The 17,607-nt window shown below is 40.7% G+C and overlaps 1 protein-coding gene across 1 annotated transcript in view; it reads right to left on the bottom strand.

The window, feature by feature from the left end:
- Window positions 1-15,174, bottom strand: part of LOC120032764 (potassium voltage-gated channel subfamily H member 1-like) — a 48,916-nt gene extending 33,742 nt beyond the window's left edge. Inside the window, exons 1-8 of the mRNA XM_038978947.1 lie at window positions 15,102-15,174; window positions 12,206-12,329; window positions 9,344-9,450; window positions 9,095-9,223; window positions 8,484-8,602; window positions 6,771-6,938; window positions 6,247-6,471; window positions 3,622-4,051 (exon numbers count right to left, since the gene is read on the bottom strand). Coding sequence (XP_038834875.1) covers window positions 3,622-4,051; window positions 6,247-6,471; window positions 6,771-6,938; window positions 8,484-8,602; window positions 9,095-9,223; window positions 9,344-9,450; window positions 12,206-12,329; window positions 15,102-15,174 — 1,375 coding nt within the window. The remainder of the gene's footprint in view (window positions 1-3,621; window positions 4,052-6,246; window positions 6,472-6,770; window positions 6,939-8,483; window positions 8,603-9,094; window positions 9,224-9,343; window positions 9,451-12,205; window positions 12,330-15,101) is intronic.
- Between the last annotated feature and the right edge of the window lie 2,433 nt (window positions 15,175-17,607).

Raw genomic sequence — 17,607 nt, 5'->3', positions numbered from 1 at the left:
CAGGTGACTACCTCATGAAGCTGGTTGAGAGAATGCCAAGAGTGTGCAAAGCTGTCATCAAGGCAAAGTGTGGCTACTTTGAAGAATCTAAAATATAAATACTTTTTTGGTTACTACATGATGTGTTATTTCATAGTTATGATGTCTTCACAATGTAGAAAATAGTACAAATAAAGAAAACCCATTGAATGAGTCAGCGTGTCCAAACTTGTGACTGGTACTGTATATCGGAAAATGAACGCAGCAATTGGTCTCACTGAGGATCTGAGATTCTGAGGTTGATTCGAGTTCTTATTTTACAGTAGTGGAACCCTCTACATGTGATATACGTCACGCTAACGAGTCGAAATGTAACCAGGCTTTGAGGCTAGGAGGAACTGGGGTAGTGAAACTATGCTGTCTGAGGTCTGCCGAACCAGATGCTTTCATAGGGAACTGGATCGTCTATTTTTACCATTGGATTCTTGAGCCGGCTCATGAAGTAGTCTCAGGTACTCAGTGCATCAATAAAAAGACCAGTCCAAGTAATAAGGCACAGCCGATTAGAGTCATTTTTGATTGTTAAGATGTTCACAAATTACTACGCTAATGACCTAACATGGTCCACCTGGACATTGGTTGCTGTAGCAACGAGTTCCCACAAATCGAGTACCGTGCAGTGGCCCTAACACTCAGTGTTTTTGATTGTCCGTGGCACACGTTAAGTGTGACTCCTACTGTACTGGCCCTGGGTGCCAAGCGCCAGAACAAACATTCTACGTGGCATTTTTCGACTGACTTAAAATTGCTGACAACTCAGAATCAGTATAAACTGGCACTAGGATTTGATCAAGGGGTCATATGGGCTCATAAAATGTCTTTCAATGCACTACATTGGCATCGTTATGCTGATACATAATAGCCATGGTCTTCAGCCAAGTCTCCCTGATTTAGCTCATATTTCTTTTCTGAATGGGTTGAGTCCTGTATTCCCCCTCCCGTTGGGCGCATCACAGAAGTGACAGCTCCCACTGAGCAAGCAATGAGTCAAAGAAGGGAAAATGTGTACCATGACAAAATAGGCAGTTTACTATTCACATGCAAAGCAATTGGTTGACATTTTGAAAAGGCAATACCTGGCAGCATCTGCTATATACAATAGGGAGCCGTTTGAAATCATGACACTTTAAATGTATATGAAGTGACTTTGCTCATTTTAGTCAATTCCTCTTTTGAGAACATTTCCATAATGTCGTCTATTTGGCACAACACTGAGGATAAAAACTGCTAAGTCATCATTACTGGCCCAAAAGAGAACATGACTTTATCAACTTGAAAAGGGGAAATGATTAGTATTAGCTAACTCTCAGCTTACGTCAAATGGCACCTTCCTAATATTGAGTTGTATGTGTCCCGTCCCCCCCCCGCATTTTCCTTTAAATATTTTGTCTTGCCCACTCACCCTATGAATGGCACACATACACAATCCATGTCTCAATTGTCTCTTGGCTTAAAAATCCTTGTTTAACCTGTCTCCACTCCTTCATCTACACTGAAGTGGATTTAGCGAATGACATCAATAAGGGATCATAGCTTTCACCTCGATCACCTGGTCAGTCTGTCATGGAAAGAGCAGGTGTTTCTAAATGTATACTCAGTGTATATAAACAGTTACCAAGCCTTGTGGGAGAGAGAGGAGCGGGAGAGGAGGGTTGGTGTGCGTATGGGGACACAGAAGGGTATGACACGGCTGGCTGCACTGAGACAAGACCACCGTGACAGCCAGGAACAACTTGTCACACCGCCACAGAGACTGTCGTGTCATAAGCTCTGGACACCGCCAAAATGCAACGGTGGTGAGTGGACCTCCGTGTTTTACAGCGACAGTTTGAACTATTATGACTGCTCTTGTTGGGGCTAAGATTTGCAGAATAGTGACTAATGTATTTATCAACACCTAAACAAGCACACATATTCAAATACACATACAGAAAATACAGTACATACTCCCTCACAAAAAGACCAAGACACAAATGAAATCCACACACACACACGCAAACACTGGCAGGTGACTCAACTGGCAACATATTGTATGACTAAGCTTCTGTCCAGCTTCCAGGCTGTGGGTGGCAGACTGTCTTCCCACCACTGAGGAATAGCAGCATGACCCCCCCCCCATGCCCCCCGTCACTCTCGCTTCCCCTATCATCTGCCACCCTGCATCACTGTCACCCCTGGCTCCCCGAGGTGCTAAGCAAACCTCTTTATACTCCCCCTCACCTGCCGCTGCAACACCAACACAGCAATGCTGCATACGTGTGTTGTGATAAGAAATCTAAAAACTGCTTCACTTCACACAGTTATTCCATGTGTCTTATAATTTAACGACATAACATTGCATTGTTGTTTTTTACTCAAATTGATCTCCTAAGCTGGATAACTCCCCCCCCCCCCCATGTTTTAACAACCGTTACAGTGTACAGTACCGGTATGTACTAAAAGCTAAATAAGATGAGGTTCTGTTGGTTGGAGTGTGATGCTTCGAACACCAGGATTGTGATTTTGATTCACAATCAGAAATTGATACCAAGTCACGATGATAGCAAGTCAGTATGGATCATAATGTATGCTAAATGGTCAGCAATGCATTCTGGGATGGAATAGTAGTTGAAAGGTGCAGATCACGCTTGCTTCATTATTCCACAACTGTGATATTTCACAGGAATGTTGAAGTTTACTGGTCTGTCCATAGTCATGTTAAACAAACTTTTTTATACTGGCAAACTTCAAGCATGACACTAGCACGCAAATGATGATGATGATGCCTGCCACAGTTGGCCCAGTCCAATCACATTTTATGTCTATTTCCAGGTAGATAATGAAAGTCTCAACTTGACCTAAAAAGACAAAACAGAACTCGTTTTCCTTTATGCAATCCATCATATTTCCCAATCTTGAGGCCTGCGTTGCAATTGAGAATGCAATTTAAAATCACAACAGGGTTCTATGAAAAGCAATGTCCCACAATAGGACCGGGACAAAACTGTGTCAATCACATCTCCAGTAGAAGGAGTAACCATGTGCGATGAATCACTCAGCTGCCAGCTCAAAATGGATGAAAGCATTTGAAAATCCTCTTTAGATATGTACAATCTTCACAGCACAAAATTAAACAAATTGGCATACTCATAATAAACCGTAAAAGCACCATGTGAAATTCGCAACATTTGTCTTTTCGGAACTGATTAGAACCATCACAATGTTCCATAAATGCTTCAATCAAGCATTTTTCTGTAATAACTTAATGGTCAATTTAGCTGTGATTGAGTTGTATAGTAAGTACATTAAACAGCATGCTATCTTCTACTGAATTCATCAAGGATTCAGAGACATACTGGCCTGTTAACAATACTTCTCCTTGAAGCAAGGGACACATCTGGCATGGTATTTCTTAATGAAATGTCAATTGTGTTTTTCATAAAGATAATACGGCAGTCAGAGGAGGCTGGTGGGCGGAGATATAATCGTAATGGCTGGAATGGAATCGGTGACAAAGTTTCAATTTGTTCCATTCCAGCCGTTACAGCCTACCAGCCTCCTTTGATGACAGTGTGAAATTTCATGGGGAGGGTTCTTACTCACATCCGATCATCATCATTGCCACGGCGAAGAGCTTTTCTCCGTCGGTGGTGGGGGCGATGTTGCCGAAGCCGATGCTGGTCAGGCTGGTCATGGTGAAGTATAGGGAAGTGATGTAGACCGAGTCCTTGCTTGGCCCGCCCTCCCACCTCCCGGAGCCACTGGCGTTGAAGTGGTACGGCGTCCCCACCGATTCGCTCAATATGTAGAGCCAGCTGTCCATCCTCACACTGTTGGTGTTCTCGTCGATGACCTCGTAGTCGCCGATGCTGTACCAGATGCAGGCCAACCAGTGGGCGGCCAGGCCAAAGACGCACACCAGCAGAACCAGGACAGCGGCCCCGTACTCAATATAGTGGTCCAGTTTACGGGCCACCCGGCCCAAGCGAAGCAGACGGACTACTTTGAGGGAACTGAAGAGACTGCTGATGCCCTGATGGGTAGAAAATAAGAGGGGAATGGTTAGGCTTAGAGAGAGAATGAAAAGTAGAGCTTTACTAACCAGCCAATAATTGTATTTTTTTAATTTTTAATTTAACCTTTATTTAACTAGGCATGTCAGTTAAGAACAAATTCTTATTTACAATGACGTCCTACACGGGCCAAACCCGGACGACGCTGGGCCAATTGTGTGCCGCCTTATGGGACTCCCAATCATGGCCTGTTGAGATACAGCCTGGAATCGAACCAGGGTCGAACCAGGGTGTCTGTAGTGACGCCTCAAGCACTGAGATGCAGTGCCTTAGACCGCTGCGCCTCTCGGGAGCCCATTATCCATTGTTCATGGTTCTAACTATTTAAATAACTGTTCATTCATTGATTAAAGATAAACTGGAAGGGTCCCAACAGTGAACCCTGTGGAACTCCACTCCCTAAAACACTGTGCAGTATATCCTGCATATGGATTTGATACCATGGTGCAGTTCCCTGTTGTGTTTATGATAATGAACACAATGGCATTAGCAATAAAATAAAATAATAGCTGGAGGGTATGTTTTACAACATGCTACTTCTACAAAACATCACTTTGCTACAGAAGCTGGTTTAGTGAAGAATTCCACACTGCCGTGTGACAGAATAACAGTTATTTGGGTCCTGGACCAACCTCTGGAAAGTACAGTATTGGAATTAATTTAGCCCGGGGTTACTTTTGTTTTCATAGATGGGCACGGAGCAGGCACCCAAAATTAATGTTCCAGGATCTTACTCCGATAATGGTATGTGAAAGAGTACTAGTGAGGACGGGTTTCTGATCCATTTGGAGATGACACATTTAATTCCAGCATTTGAATGAGTCACTCTGCTTGCTCAATTTGAATCAAGCTCTTGGTGTCTTCAAACGTCAAAATGTGATGTGAAATCAACTGCTCATCGAATCTAGATTCCCTAAAACATTTAAGACACTGTAGCATACTGTACAGAGAGGCTGAGATGTACCTGGCGCTTCCCGAAAGGGTGAATCTACATTTAGTACTGAAGGCAAACACATAATGCAGTGCGGTTTATGTAATCTCACTAGCCTCTGCTCGCATCCGCCTCCACGGCGTGTGCGAACCTACTGCATCAAGCTATTTTCAGTTCACCCGGGACACATTCATAATGCAATTACGTTCAACTACAAAAAGCTGAAAAATGTGTCCCTGTGGCAACTTGAAATGTCTCACTACAATTGTCATTGAATACAACAAGGTCACTGTGCGAAAAGCCTTTGCTTCAGAGGACGCTCTGCTTGTATCTGAAGCGCAGCGCCGAATGAAAAGGATAACTTGCGTTGACAAGTGCAGCAAAGGCACATGCAGAGCCCACAGGCTTTGTGGGAGCTCACCGTGGGGGTGCTATAATCTTTCGCCACACCACCCTTCGTACAACAACAGGCATACAACAGAACAGTACATAACACTGGAGATGTGGCGAAGAAATATGGTGGTTTCTGCACTTTTGTTTTGGTTGTAAGTTACAACGCCCAAAGGGCAAAAGCAGTCTTTTGACTTGTTAATTAAGCTATAATTGGCTAACAATGTTTGTTGTTTGACCCTTGAAGCGCGTGTTTATTCATTATTTAAATGTAATATTGACCTTTATCTGTGCCTTCTGTAGTACAGAGTTATTTTTATTCTGATAATACTGTACTTGGGCGTAGGTTAGAATGGTATCACTTGCAGCATCTATTGATTACTTTAAGGTTATCAAGACTAGCGTGTGAATCAAGACGATCTGGACCATCCTACAAAGGCCTCTGTGCCAAGTTTGATTACAGTGTGTTTTACTACAGAATGTCTCGAAGAGGCATCAGAAAAATGTGGTTTTACAAGCCTCCAATTCCTGTGTACTTTTTAATATGTTAGAGGGATCTTGTCTGACTTTTTAGCCTCTATTCACAGTATTCCCCAGCAACCATTAGGCAACTGCAAGGGATGACATTTCTACTGCTGAGAAGTCCAGTCGGTGTCTATTACGCTATAATGATGTGGTGAGCTTTCCAAGAGTCAACGATGTGGTAAGCTTTCCAGATCCATAAACAATGTGTGTGTCTGTCTGTGTGTCTATCTGTGTGTCTGTCTGTGTGTCTTAATTCATATCCATCCATTCACAAACACACAGACCCCAGTTAGCAAACAAACCACTGACCTCGTCAACGTTCTCGAAGGCGTTGATGACGTCGTACGGCAGGCAGGAGAGCAGGTCGATGACGAACCATGTCTTGACGTAGTTCATCCGGATCAGCTTGGGGTCCGAGATGACCTCTCCGGCTGGCCCCACAAACGTGGTATGGAAGTTGAGCACGATGTCCACCAGAAAGATGACATCCACGATGCTGTCCACCACCAGCCAGGTGACGTTGTTCTGCTTGGTCTGGAGGATTAGAGTAGAGAATCTTTATTACTTAAGTAGTAGAGTAGAGAATCTTTATTACTTAAGTAGTAGAGTAGAGAATCTTTATTACTTAAGTAGTAAAGTAGAGAATCTTTATTACTTAAGTAGTTGAGTATAAGTTATCCCTGAGTGGCAATTTACTTTACTGCTGGTACATAGTCAATAAAAGTACACACAAACAAAGTAAAAATCGCCCAAAACAGCTTGCTAAGGTTCGGTTTGGGGTTTAGAGTAAGGGTTAAGGTTAGGGTTAGTGGGTAGTTGAATAGAGTTTAGACCTTGAATGAGACGTTGTAGGGCACCATGATGGCTGTGTAGAAGGTCAGGATGAGGATGACCCAGTCCCAGGTGGTCTTGAAGGCGCAGTAGTGGAGGATGATGTGGGGAGGAGTTTTAGGCGTCTCCTGCTTGTACTGCGGGAGGATATCTGAGCCCAGCTGGAGGACCTACGTTTTTGGTTAAGAAACAGTTGGTAACAAGTCATGAATGAGCCAGTGTTTTGGCAGCTAGCTACCTTGAATTAGCCTGGTGGAACCAGCCTGATCGCTGCGTAGAATGGTGACCGCGATCAGGCTGGTTCCACAAGGCTAACACTGAATTGTACCCGTGTGTCATCCGTTTCTCCTGCTATTCACCATTTCAGGTGTGCGTTTTTACCTAGTGTACATAAAAATATGACAACATTTTAGTTTGTTATGACAGTGTCTCTTATTGTATGTTAGAGATAACTTTGACATAACACTCATAGCATAAAATAGTAAGTCATGACAATATAATGACCACATTCTGTAGTCTTTTGGACCGCACAAAGACAGTTCAGTGTTGCCTTCATTTCATCTCTCAGTATCTCTTGGATAGTGTGACATAACTCTCTATCCCAGTCAATATAACATACAAAAAAAGTGGAATTACTCTCTCCCTTAATATATTTTAAAAATAAATTAATGTAACTTTCCAGGATCAACAAATAAACTAACTGTAGCCATTTTGTTTTATCTAAGCTACTGTCGCAAGCTCATCTTCCCATTAGTAAACAGAGCACCTTATCTGACCATCTAAACACAATTAGCTTTTCCACCATTTTTCAAGAAACAGGATGTCGCTAGAAGATGGTGCTGGTAAGACATCTTGGACTAGTCCCAGAAGATGTCAGAGGAGATATCTACCCAAACAATCAGTCCCCTTGGGATATCAGAGGACTAGACTTTATTTCTAGCCTAGGGATTTTCAGAGGACTAAGGACTATTCAATCAAACCAGTATTGTTGTATGGTATATACACTGTAGACTGTAGCATAGACGGCTGCATTATTCAGAGTTAAAAAAGAGTGTATGTGTGGCAGTAATAATCAAGTCCATAAACAAGTCAAACATTGCTGAAGCAGATCTAATTGAATCCTGCTCCTGCTGACATCTCTGCCCTTCTACGCACTGATTATAAGTGAGTGCACTGGTTATAAGTCACTCTGGATGAGAGAGTCTGCTAAATTAGTCATGTAAATGTACATTTAGGTGACACAACTCCACAGCAAAGGTCATAGGGCAGGGTTCCCCAATGGGCGGCCCACGGGACAAATTCTTTGTCAACTACTCTATCTGTTTCGGCTTCTTGCGGTCAAATGCGTACAAATGATGTATAACTATGTTCCTGCCCCCCGACCATGCGCTCAAGCCCACTGCTGAATGTAATTGGGGACTTCTGCCATAAGGATTTATGGTCAGGACTATATATAGAGTGATTATTCATATTAGCGTTGTGTCTGTCTGCAGAGTTACAGTTGCCCAGGTGGCCAAGGGCTTGCGGTCTACTGCTTTGGGAACGGAAAGGCACACTTCATTTAGCTCAGAAGTAGTGAGTGAGTATGGGGACAGAATTAGGCATTTCATTTGAAGCTAAACAGAAGTGGGCTTGGAAATATGAGATGGGTGCTCCTTCCAGAAACACTTAGGGAGATGAGTGCTTATCAACAGGGACAGCAGCACACACTCTACCTCAGCCAGACGAGAGTGCTTGTGGACGTTCTCGCCCTTGTGGACGGTGGGCGCCAGCTGCTGCAACACTCCCCGGCTGCTCGTCAGGGCCCGGGTGAGCCGAGCGAATTTACCCCATCCTGAATGACAGAGTCAAAGAAATGTGGAATACCAAATCAACCCACATCCACTCCCTTTAGCCTTGAAATCAAGACTGAATCATGCTGCATTTAAACAAATGTGACACTGAGCTAAATTCAAACTGAATTTTCAAGGCATATCTGTGTATTCAATATTACGGAAATTATTCATAGCAAATTTGATGGCAAATGGAACTAATACAATATGCTTATACCTATCCATTTCTTTCAGATCTGCATGAACTGCCTAAAGACAAGGGCTAGCTAGCAGTTGATTTGGAATTCTGAGAAAGTCCAACATTACTAGCTCAAATTATCAGACAAAAATGTAAGTTTTAACGTGAAATGATGCACTGTGGTTTCTCTAAATAATGTCATCAACCCACATTTGTAGCTGTCTAAAACCAATTGTGTCTACTATCCTCAGCTTGATCCTGTCCTCATTAAAACAGAATCTTCCTTAGATTATCTGAAATTCAGTGTCACGCCAACCTTTCACAGAGTCATCCTCAATGGGCTGTTTGAATGCAGTGATGTCACTGAAGGTGCACAGAAACAACACCACCTTGTCCTGCTCATTCCTGATCGGAGCGATCTTTACAAAGAACCACACCGGCATCCCTGTAGGAAACACAAAATGATGTTGTGATATCTGTTCATATTCTAATGTATCTCATAAGTAATTGATGTAACAATTGAATTTGATGTGATTCAATCAACAGAGAGCAAAGAAACACTTACGATTCTTCTTATACATGAGAATTTCGAACGAATTCATCTCATAGTTCTCAAAGATCTGTTGCACTTTCTCACCCGTCTCCTTGTCTGTGAGCTCCCCATACATGAAACTGAAAATTGCATTGTTGGTGCTAAATTACATACAAAACAGATAAAACTGGATAATACATTCAGATTCTACCAGAATTTAGGCAGATGTGGCACTGTTCTTGAAACAAATTATCCCAGCTACAAAGGCCTCACGAAAAACATTGCGGCTCACAAACAACATGGTTAAGCCATCTGCATAAGCACTGGTCACAGCGAATGTCATGTTGAATTGACATACAGTTGAAGTCGGAAGTTTACCTACACCTTATCCAAATACATTTAAACTCAGTTTTCCACAATTCCTGACATTTAATCCGAGTAAAAATTCCCTATCTTAGGTCAGTTAGGATCACCACTTTATTTTAAGAATGTTAAATGTCAGAATAATAGTAGAGAGAATGATTTATTTCAGCTTTTATTTCTTTCATCACATTCCCAGTGGGTCAGAAATTTACATACATTCAATTAGTATTTGGTAGCATTGCCTTTAAATTGTCTAACTTGGGACAAACATTTCAGGTAGCCTTCCACAAGCTTCCCACAATTAATTGGATTAATTTTGGCCCATTCCTCCTGACAGAGCTGGTGTAACTGAGTCAGGTTTGTAGGCCTCCTTGCTCACATACGCTTTTTCAGTTCTGCCCACAAATCTTCTATAGGATTGAGGTAAGGGCTTTGTGATGGCCACTCCAATACCTTGACTTTGTTGTCCTTAAGCCATTTTGCCACAACTTTGGAAGTATGCTTGGGGTCATTGTCCATTTGGAAGACCCATTTGCGACCAAGCTTTAACTTCCTGACTGATGTCTTGAGATGTTGCTTCAATATATCCACATAATTTTCCTACCTCATGATGCCATATATTTTGTGAAGTGCACCAGTCCCTCCTGCAGCAAAGCACCCCCACAACATGATGCTGCCACCCCCGTGCTTCACGGTTGGGTTGGTGTTCTTCGGCTTGCAAGCCTCCCCCTTTATTCTCCAAACATAACGATGGTCATTATGGCCAAACAGTTCTATTTTTGTTTCATCAGACCAGAGGACATTTCTCCAAAATGTACGATCTTTGTCCCCATGTGCAGTTGCAAACCGTAGTCTGGATTTTTTATGGCGGTTTTGGAGCAGTGGCTTCTTCCTTGCTGAGCTGCCTTTCAGGTTATGTCGATATAAGCAAGCATTTCGCTACACTACAAGCATTTCGCTACACTCGCATTAACATCTGCTAACCATGTGTATGTGACAAATAAGATTTGATTTGATTTGATTTGATATAGCACTAGTTTTACTGTGGATATAGATACGTTTGTACCTGTTTCCTCCAGCATCTTCACAAGGTCCTTTGCTGTTGTTCTGGGATTGATTTGCACTTTTCGCACCAAAGTATGTTCATCTCTAGGAGACAGAACCACATCTCCTTCCTGAGCGGTATGACGGCTGCGTGGTCCCATGGTGTTTATACTTGCGTACTATTGTTTGTACAGATGAACGTGGTACTTTCAGGCGTTTGGAAATTGCACCCAAGGATGAACCAGATTTGTGGAGGTCTACAATTTTTTTTTTTAGGTCTTGGCTGATTTCTTTTGATTTTCCCATGATGTCAAGCAAAGAGGCACTGAGTTTGAAGGTAGGCCTTGAAATACATCCACAGGTACACCTCCAATTGACTCAAGTTATGTCAATTAGCCTATCAGAAGCTTCTCAAGCCATGACATCATTTTCTGGAATTTTCCAAGCTGTTTAAAGGCACAGTCAACTTAGTGTATGTAAACTTCTGACCCACTGGAATTGTGATACAGTGAATTATAAGTGAAATAATCTGTCTGTAAACAATTGTTGGAAAAAGTACTTGTGTCATGCACAAAGTAGATGTCCTAACTGACTTGCCAAAAATATAGTTTGTTAACAAGAAATTTGTGGAGTGGTTGAAAAACGAGTTTTAATGACTCCAACCTAAGTGTATGTAAACTTCCGACTTCAACTGTACGTGTGCTACTTCAGAGGCACATTTGAATTCCTTAGTGCCTATATTGTTTTCTCCCATTCCAAAACACTTGACTGCTGTTGACTGAAATAACCCGAATTTGCATGGAACAAACATTGTCAATTTATGTCTTATTTGTATTGTAGTAATAATAGGATTACTAATGTATAATCCTAATACATACTGTATGTTTATACGTTTATAAACTGTGTCTCGAACCCAGATTAAGTCTATTCCTGGACTAAAAATCACTTTTATTAGATATTTTCCATTGAGTATGACTTTAAATCGGGCAATCTGCAGTTCAAACAATGGTCAAACAATGGTTAACAAGCTGTGAGAGGAGGCTGAAGAAATGTTACCACTCTCAAATTCATGGACAGAGCTATGGTTACAAGGATTGACCGTCCGTGATATTAAAATGATAGTTTTAACCATGTTTTGAGGCTATAAAGTGGTTGTTTACAAATAATCTTTACAAACAAAAGAGTAAAACCAGCTTTTATTTTGGGTTCTGATGGGGTATGACAGTATCTATAAGTTATATTCAAGAATCATTGGGTATATATTATAATAATTTAAGTCTAAAAATGGATGTACCAACTGCAGATTGTCCCTTTAAATCCAGGAGTAGGTTTAATCTGGGTCCAGGAAACCAGCCCGATATGTTTATATGTTATTGTAGATATACTGCATTTATACTCTACTGTATAGTATTGCTGTCAGTGAAACAAAAATGCTGACCCACAAAATCAGTGGTGCCATAATGCAGTCATAAGTAGCAAAGTGAGTACCTGCAGGTGCTACTCTTCTGCATGACCTCAGCACGGTGGTAACCGGAGAGCTTGCAGAAGCCGTCGTTGCTGTACACAATGGGCCAGTTTACAATCTGGGCATTGCCCAGAACAAAGTTGGTATCTGCCCAGGGAGGGAAAAAATGAAACCTGGTTCAGAAAGAACTGATAGAAACTACTACAGCACTATGAACTGTCTGTAACTCATTATTTTACTTGGAAGTTATAAGGTACCTGGATGTAGGCCTACTTGTCTTTATTTCATGAAATCATTATAGTACTTTTGAAATTCAATTGAAAACATGGCTCAAATCTATCCAAACCTGTACACATAAGTTATCTGTGTTCCTCGTATGTAAGACGACAGTTGATGATAGTTTTTTTTTATTACGAATTAGTTATTGTTGTTAGAATGATATATTATTGGATGTAATGTATTGGTATGTTGTATTGTTTTAGTGAGTATTTGTATAGTGGCTGTGTAACTGCCCTTAGCTTCCCTGGGACTACAGGTGCAAATGAGCTTTTGACTAACCCCAGTACATTTACATAGATGTTGCATTATTGCTGTTGATTAATGTGTACTGTACCCTATACATTTATATATAAAAAATAATAATAATAATTTAAAAAAAAGTTTATTTTAAATTAGTAGTCAGCTAACATGTTAGTTAGGTAAAACCAAGTATTACTGTAATACTGAGCATTACGGCATATTGTTGAGTAATAACTGTTACCGTCCACATCTATCTAGATAAATATCAAACAGCCAAATGAGCGCATTGTAAAATAAAGTTTGAACCATACTTAATATACTCCCATACTTCTAAATATGTACTGCCAACTACAGTATGTTAATGTAGAATTTATTGGACATGACATACATGTCGAACTCCACTATAGAAACAGGGGAAAGAACCATCTAGAGCGTTGCCATGATGATACAGCACATTGGCAAAGATGTTTTACTTGTTGTGGAAATTCAACCCGAGACGACTGCAACAAGGTTGAGAGAAGAGGGAAAACGTGACAGAGAAGTCAATATGCTGTACACAAAATCCAACACTTTCACTGTTGCCGATATGACCAATCTGCCAGTATTATCGGTCAATATTAACCTGATTATTGCATACTTTTTCATTTGCAGAAAGCTACTACATTGAACCAGTTGAATCTTAAACATTGTTTAAATGGGGTTACGATACAACACCACATATCCCTCTTGTATAGTATTGGACAGATTCTGGTGCCGGTATCCATTGTACCACAACTTTTAACCTGGTAAATGGGGTCTTGCCTGTTTTAGTGCAACCTGACTAACATTATCATTGGCTGGGTCAGTGGTGCCAATCATTATAACATTGTCTATCATTGGCTAGGTAGGCAGTGATGCAGCAGTAGCAGTGACCTCCGAAGGTGCTGTGTTGTGTTGAAACGTCAGGCGTCACTCTCAAGACTACATTCATTACAGTGTCATTAAATGGCCCAGTTCTAGGTGATGAGCCAACACAATTCAAGCAGCTGGGTGTTTTGCCCTTTGACCTTAGCTGCCCCATTCCAAAACTCTCTGAGCAAACTTTGAGCGGGGACTACCCCATTCGTGAAGTGGTCTTGGTATCATTATACATAACCTATGTGTCTATAATGGGGTGTGGGTAGAGAGAGCATAATATGTTTTCCTCTCTTGTCTAGCACACTCAGGGGTGTCTGTTTCAAGCATTTCAGATCAGGAGTGCTGATCTAGGATAAAGTCCCCCGTCATCTTATTCATTGTGATCTAAAAGGCAATAAACACTGATCCTAAATCTGCAACTCCTACTCTGATTTATTTTGTATTTACAGTATACTTAATCTCGCTCTTATCTTAAGAAAATATGTATTCTTCATACATATTGACAACACAGACCGACATGAGAATGTCACGAGACCATCACAGACATTGGGTATGTCAAAACATAATGTTTCACAAGACTGACACAACGCCTTGAAAACATGGGGAGTAGTAGGGAACCTGGAGGGAGTTGATCTATTAGAGTATATCCCACATAGGATAGTATCAGGAATGAAAACTTTGGAAGCAAGTGCAAAGAATATTTGAGGGTGAAGCTATTCACCATTAAGTGAGGTCTATGTGATAAAAAGTGGATAAGAAAAATGGGTCGAGAGAACACAAACAAGTCTATGGTGGATGATTGGGGGAGGAACATAGATGGGACGTGACACCACTTTAAAACACTGTTAATACCTGTCTGTCTATGTGATAATGTCCAAACTGAAAAGTTAAAAAGAAAAGTGGTTAAAGCAAGAGGCAAAAAACAGTGTCAAAAACAGATCAATTAATTAACCAAAACAAAAGTTCCCGTGGCAAGCATGTCACTTTCCGAATAAATCAACGGATTAATTTTGCCCAACAAGTCTGGGTGCCTCCGCAAACCAACAAATTGAAAAACACTTTTAATTTGGGTTTAAAAAATGAATCGAATAAGTATGTGAAGAGGAAATTGTTAATCCATGTATTTATTTAATGCACAAATCATATGGAATGCAGCGATGTTTTGGTTTATTTTTAGGTGCAGTACAGTTGACTGGTAAGGAATACCAATTGTAGACACAGCTATTTATTCGAGTTGTTCGTTGTAAAAACAACATCCATTAATTAAATGCCATTATTGTTTGAATTGTTGAATCATTCTTTGCATAGCATGCTGGCTGTATAAATGTATAAATCAAATAGGCTAATCAGCAAAAAAAACGGTTTACAATGACTAGTGTCAAATATCGGTTAGTTGTCCTGAGTGTTTTGGTTATAATTAAATCAATGTTTTTCAATGATTGGACAATAGACTATCATCCACAGTGTTTCTTCCCAAAAAAATAAAAACGAACACATTCCTACCATTGGATCTTCGGACGATGTTCTCGAGAAAAGTGTTTTGTGGGGCCACAAGTCCTCGACGTCCACCTGCCATTCCGCCTCGTCATTCAACGTCGGTAAAAAGAGAACGCTTTTAGAGTGAAAGGATGCCTGAATTATCCGTAGGATGATACAGCTGCTCAAATCTCCACTCGGTTGCTTTCATGGTCCCTGTTCTGCTTAGATATGATGAGTGGAAGAATCCCTCACCTCATGCTGTTCGACCGTTCGTTCGGTGGCTGTGCTCCCTCTGTTGAAGACGGGATGCATGCAGTGAGCGCATCACCTGTCTCTCGTCTCACATCTTTGCACATGAGTACCCCCACCCCCACAATTGTGTGAAGGAATACCGAGTAGGTTACTAACAGCCCTGCGTTTAGGCTATGAAGAACACGTTAAGCCTTATACTTGAACCCCAAAAATGGAAAACAGATTTTTTTTTTGCGCAGTGGATTCCGGGAAAAGAACACAGCTTATCGCTTTTTTTTAGGCTAATAGGCCACTGAGGGGAATTGGAGGAGGTAGCCCGCCTTCAGAAGTGCAAGGACTAGCATCCCAAGGACGCAACACACACACACAGAGAGAGAGACAGAGACAGAGAGACCGGGGTTGTGTAGGTTAGGCTACTTTCTAAGTGTAATGTGTTAGTTAAGTTACTAGTTACATGTCCAGAATTGTAATCACTGACGTAACTTTTGGATTACCCAAACTCAGTAACGTAATCTGATTACTTTCACGTAATCTGATTACTTTCAGTTACTCTTGGATTTCTTTCCCTTTAAAATGAAAACTCCTCCCCAAAACGTCTTCTAAAACTATTTTGGTATTTGTTTCATCAGTCCATTGTTGATATAGTCCCAAAATGTTTTGCATCATGCAAAATGCATCATACTGGCTGTATTTCTGTATTTTGAAAGTTAGATATCTTTAAAACTTGATTGCTGACATGCAAAACATTTTGGGACTATATCAACAATGGACTGATGAAACAAATACCAAAATAGTTTTAGAAGAAGACAAAAAGGATCCATTAATCGCATTTGGTGTGTGGTCAGACTTGCTCATGTGGAACAAGTTTAAAAACTTTTTTCAAAATGGCCTTGAATGTCATCGAGACAACAAAGGTGTCAGTGTTTTTTTCCCCGCAAACATCCTTTATGAATTTTAAAGTAATTTCTGAATTTAGAAGTAATCAACTAGTTTTTAAAAAGCATTTGTAATCTGATCACAACATTTTTTGTTCAGTTAGTTGCAGATAGTCCTAGTGGTTTCCCCGAGTTCAATATGGCAGATTGAAGAGAGTTGTAGCATAGGTATCATGACAAAATTACATAAATTATTATGTTATGTGACAAAAGACCCCTGATCTTGGGTAAACAGTTTCTCTGTATGTGATTGAACTATGACTTATCCCCCCCAATATTATGTTTTTGCCATTGAATAGATGTAAGCCTACATTACAGTAATTTACATGTGAGCAAGACTGTTTTGTACAGAAATGCAGCTCATATTAGGTATACTACAGTGTACTACAGTGTACCAACCAACCAGGCATTTCTTAATTAATTTCTTAATTCTTTATCCATATTTTTTAAATCTTTATTCATATCCAGTTTTCCTCCTCCATGGCAAACTGCTGGGGTCCATCTTCACTGACCATCTAAAGGGCTTTGTGTTTTTTTTACCAACCATTGTATCCATAGTTTAGTTCATAGACTGGGCAGAGGATAATGGAATGAGGTCTACCAATGTGGATTAGGAGGGATAGCCTACTGACATTTTCAGTTAATTAGGCCCATACTCATTTTCGATACCTAAATAGTCAAAACCATCTCCAAACGCTCTCAAAGTCAACGCTCATCACTCACACGGACATAAGTCAATTACATAGGCCTAGTAAACATTTAATAGTCCTATACTTCCAAATCAATAAATTACATTAGAAAACCAAATGAACAATTCATTAATTGTGGGATCTCTCGACATAGACTAGTGGTCTTTTGTCTCCATCTGCTGGCAAACCAAGGACAATGTTCAGAATAAAACGTGGCTACACAAACGACAGGTTATTTTATTTCGCATTTTATTTTGTACAGTTGGCCTATATTCCTCTACTTCTCATTAGCCTAATATGGGGCCATCATTGCAAACGTAGAGTTGTTTATATTTGCAAAAAAATCAAGTCAAAAATAGCCTACGTTGAAAAGCTGTGTAGACGCTTCTGTGAATAAAGACGCTTCTGTGAATAAAGACGCTTCTTTAAAAAAGAGCATCAGGTTCTATATTGGCTTTACAAAACGCATCCAACGTGTCCAAACAGACGTAGCCTATATTATGTGTAAGAAATTGTAACAAAATCTTATTGTTGTAGCCTATTCGTCTACGGAGACTGACTGTAAACAACTCCATTTTCACCGGCGCACGCAGAGCCGCAGTTTGGCTTCATATAACCAAGTGCGTAAAAGTCCTTCCGCTAGACGAATTAGTT

Source organism: Salvelinus namaycush, chromosome 39, assembly GCF_016432855.1.
Source record: "Salvelinus namaycush isolate Seneca chromosome 39, SaNama_1.0, whole genome shotgun sequence".
NCBI lineage: Eukaryota > Metazoa > Chordata > Actinopteri > Salmoniformes > Salmonidae > Salvelinus > Salvelinus namaycush.
Note: the sequence above shows the minus strand (reverse complement) of the source record. Positions and strands in the feature narration are given on the sequence as shown.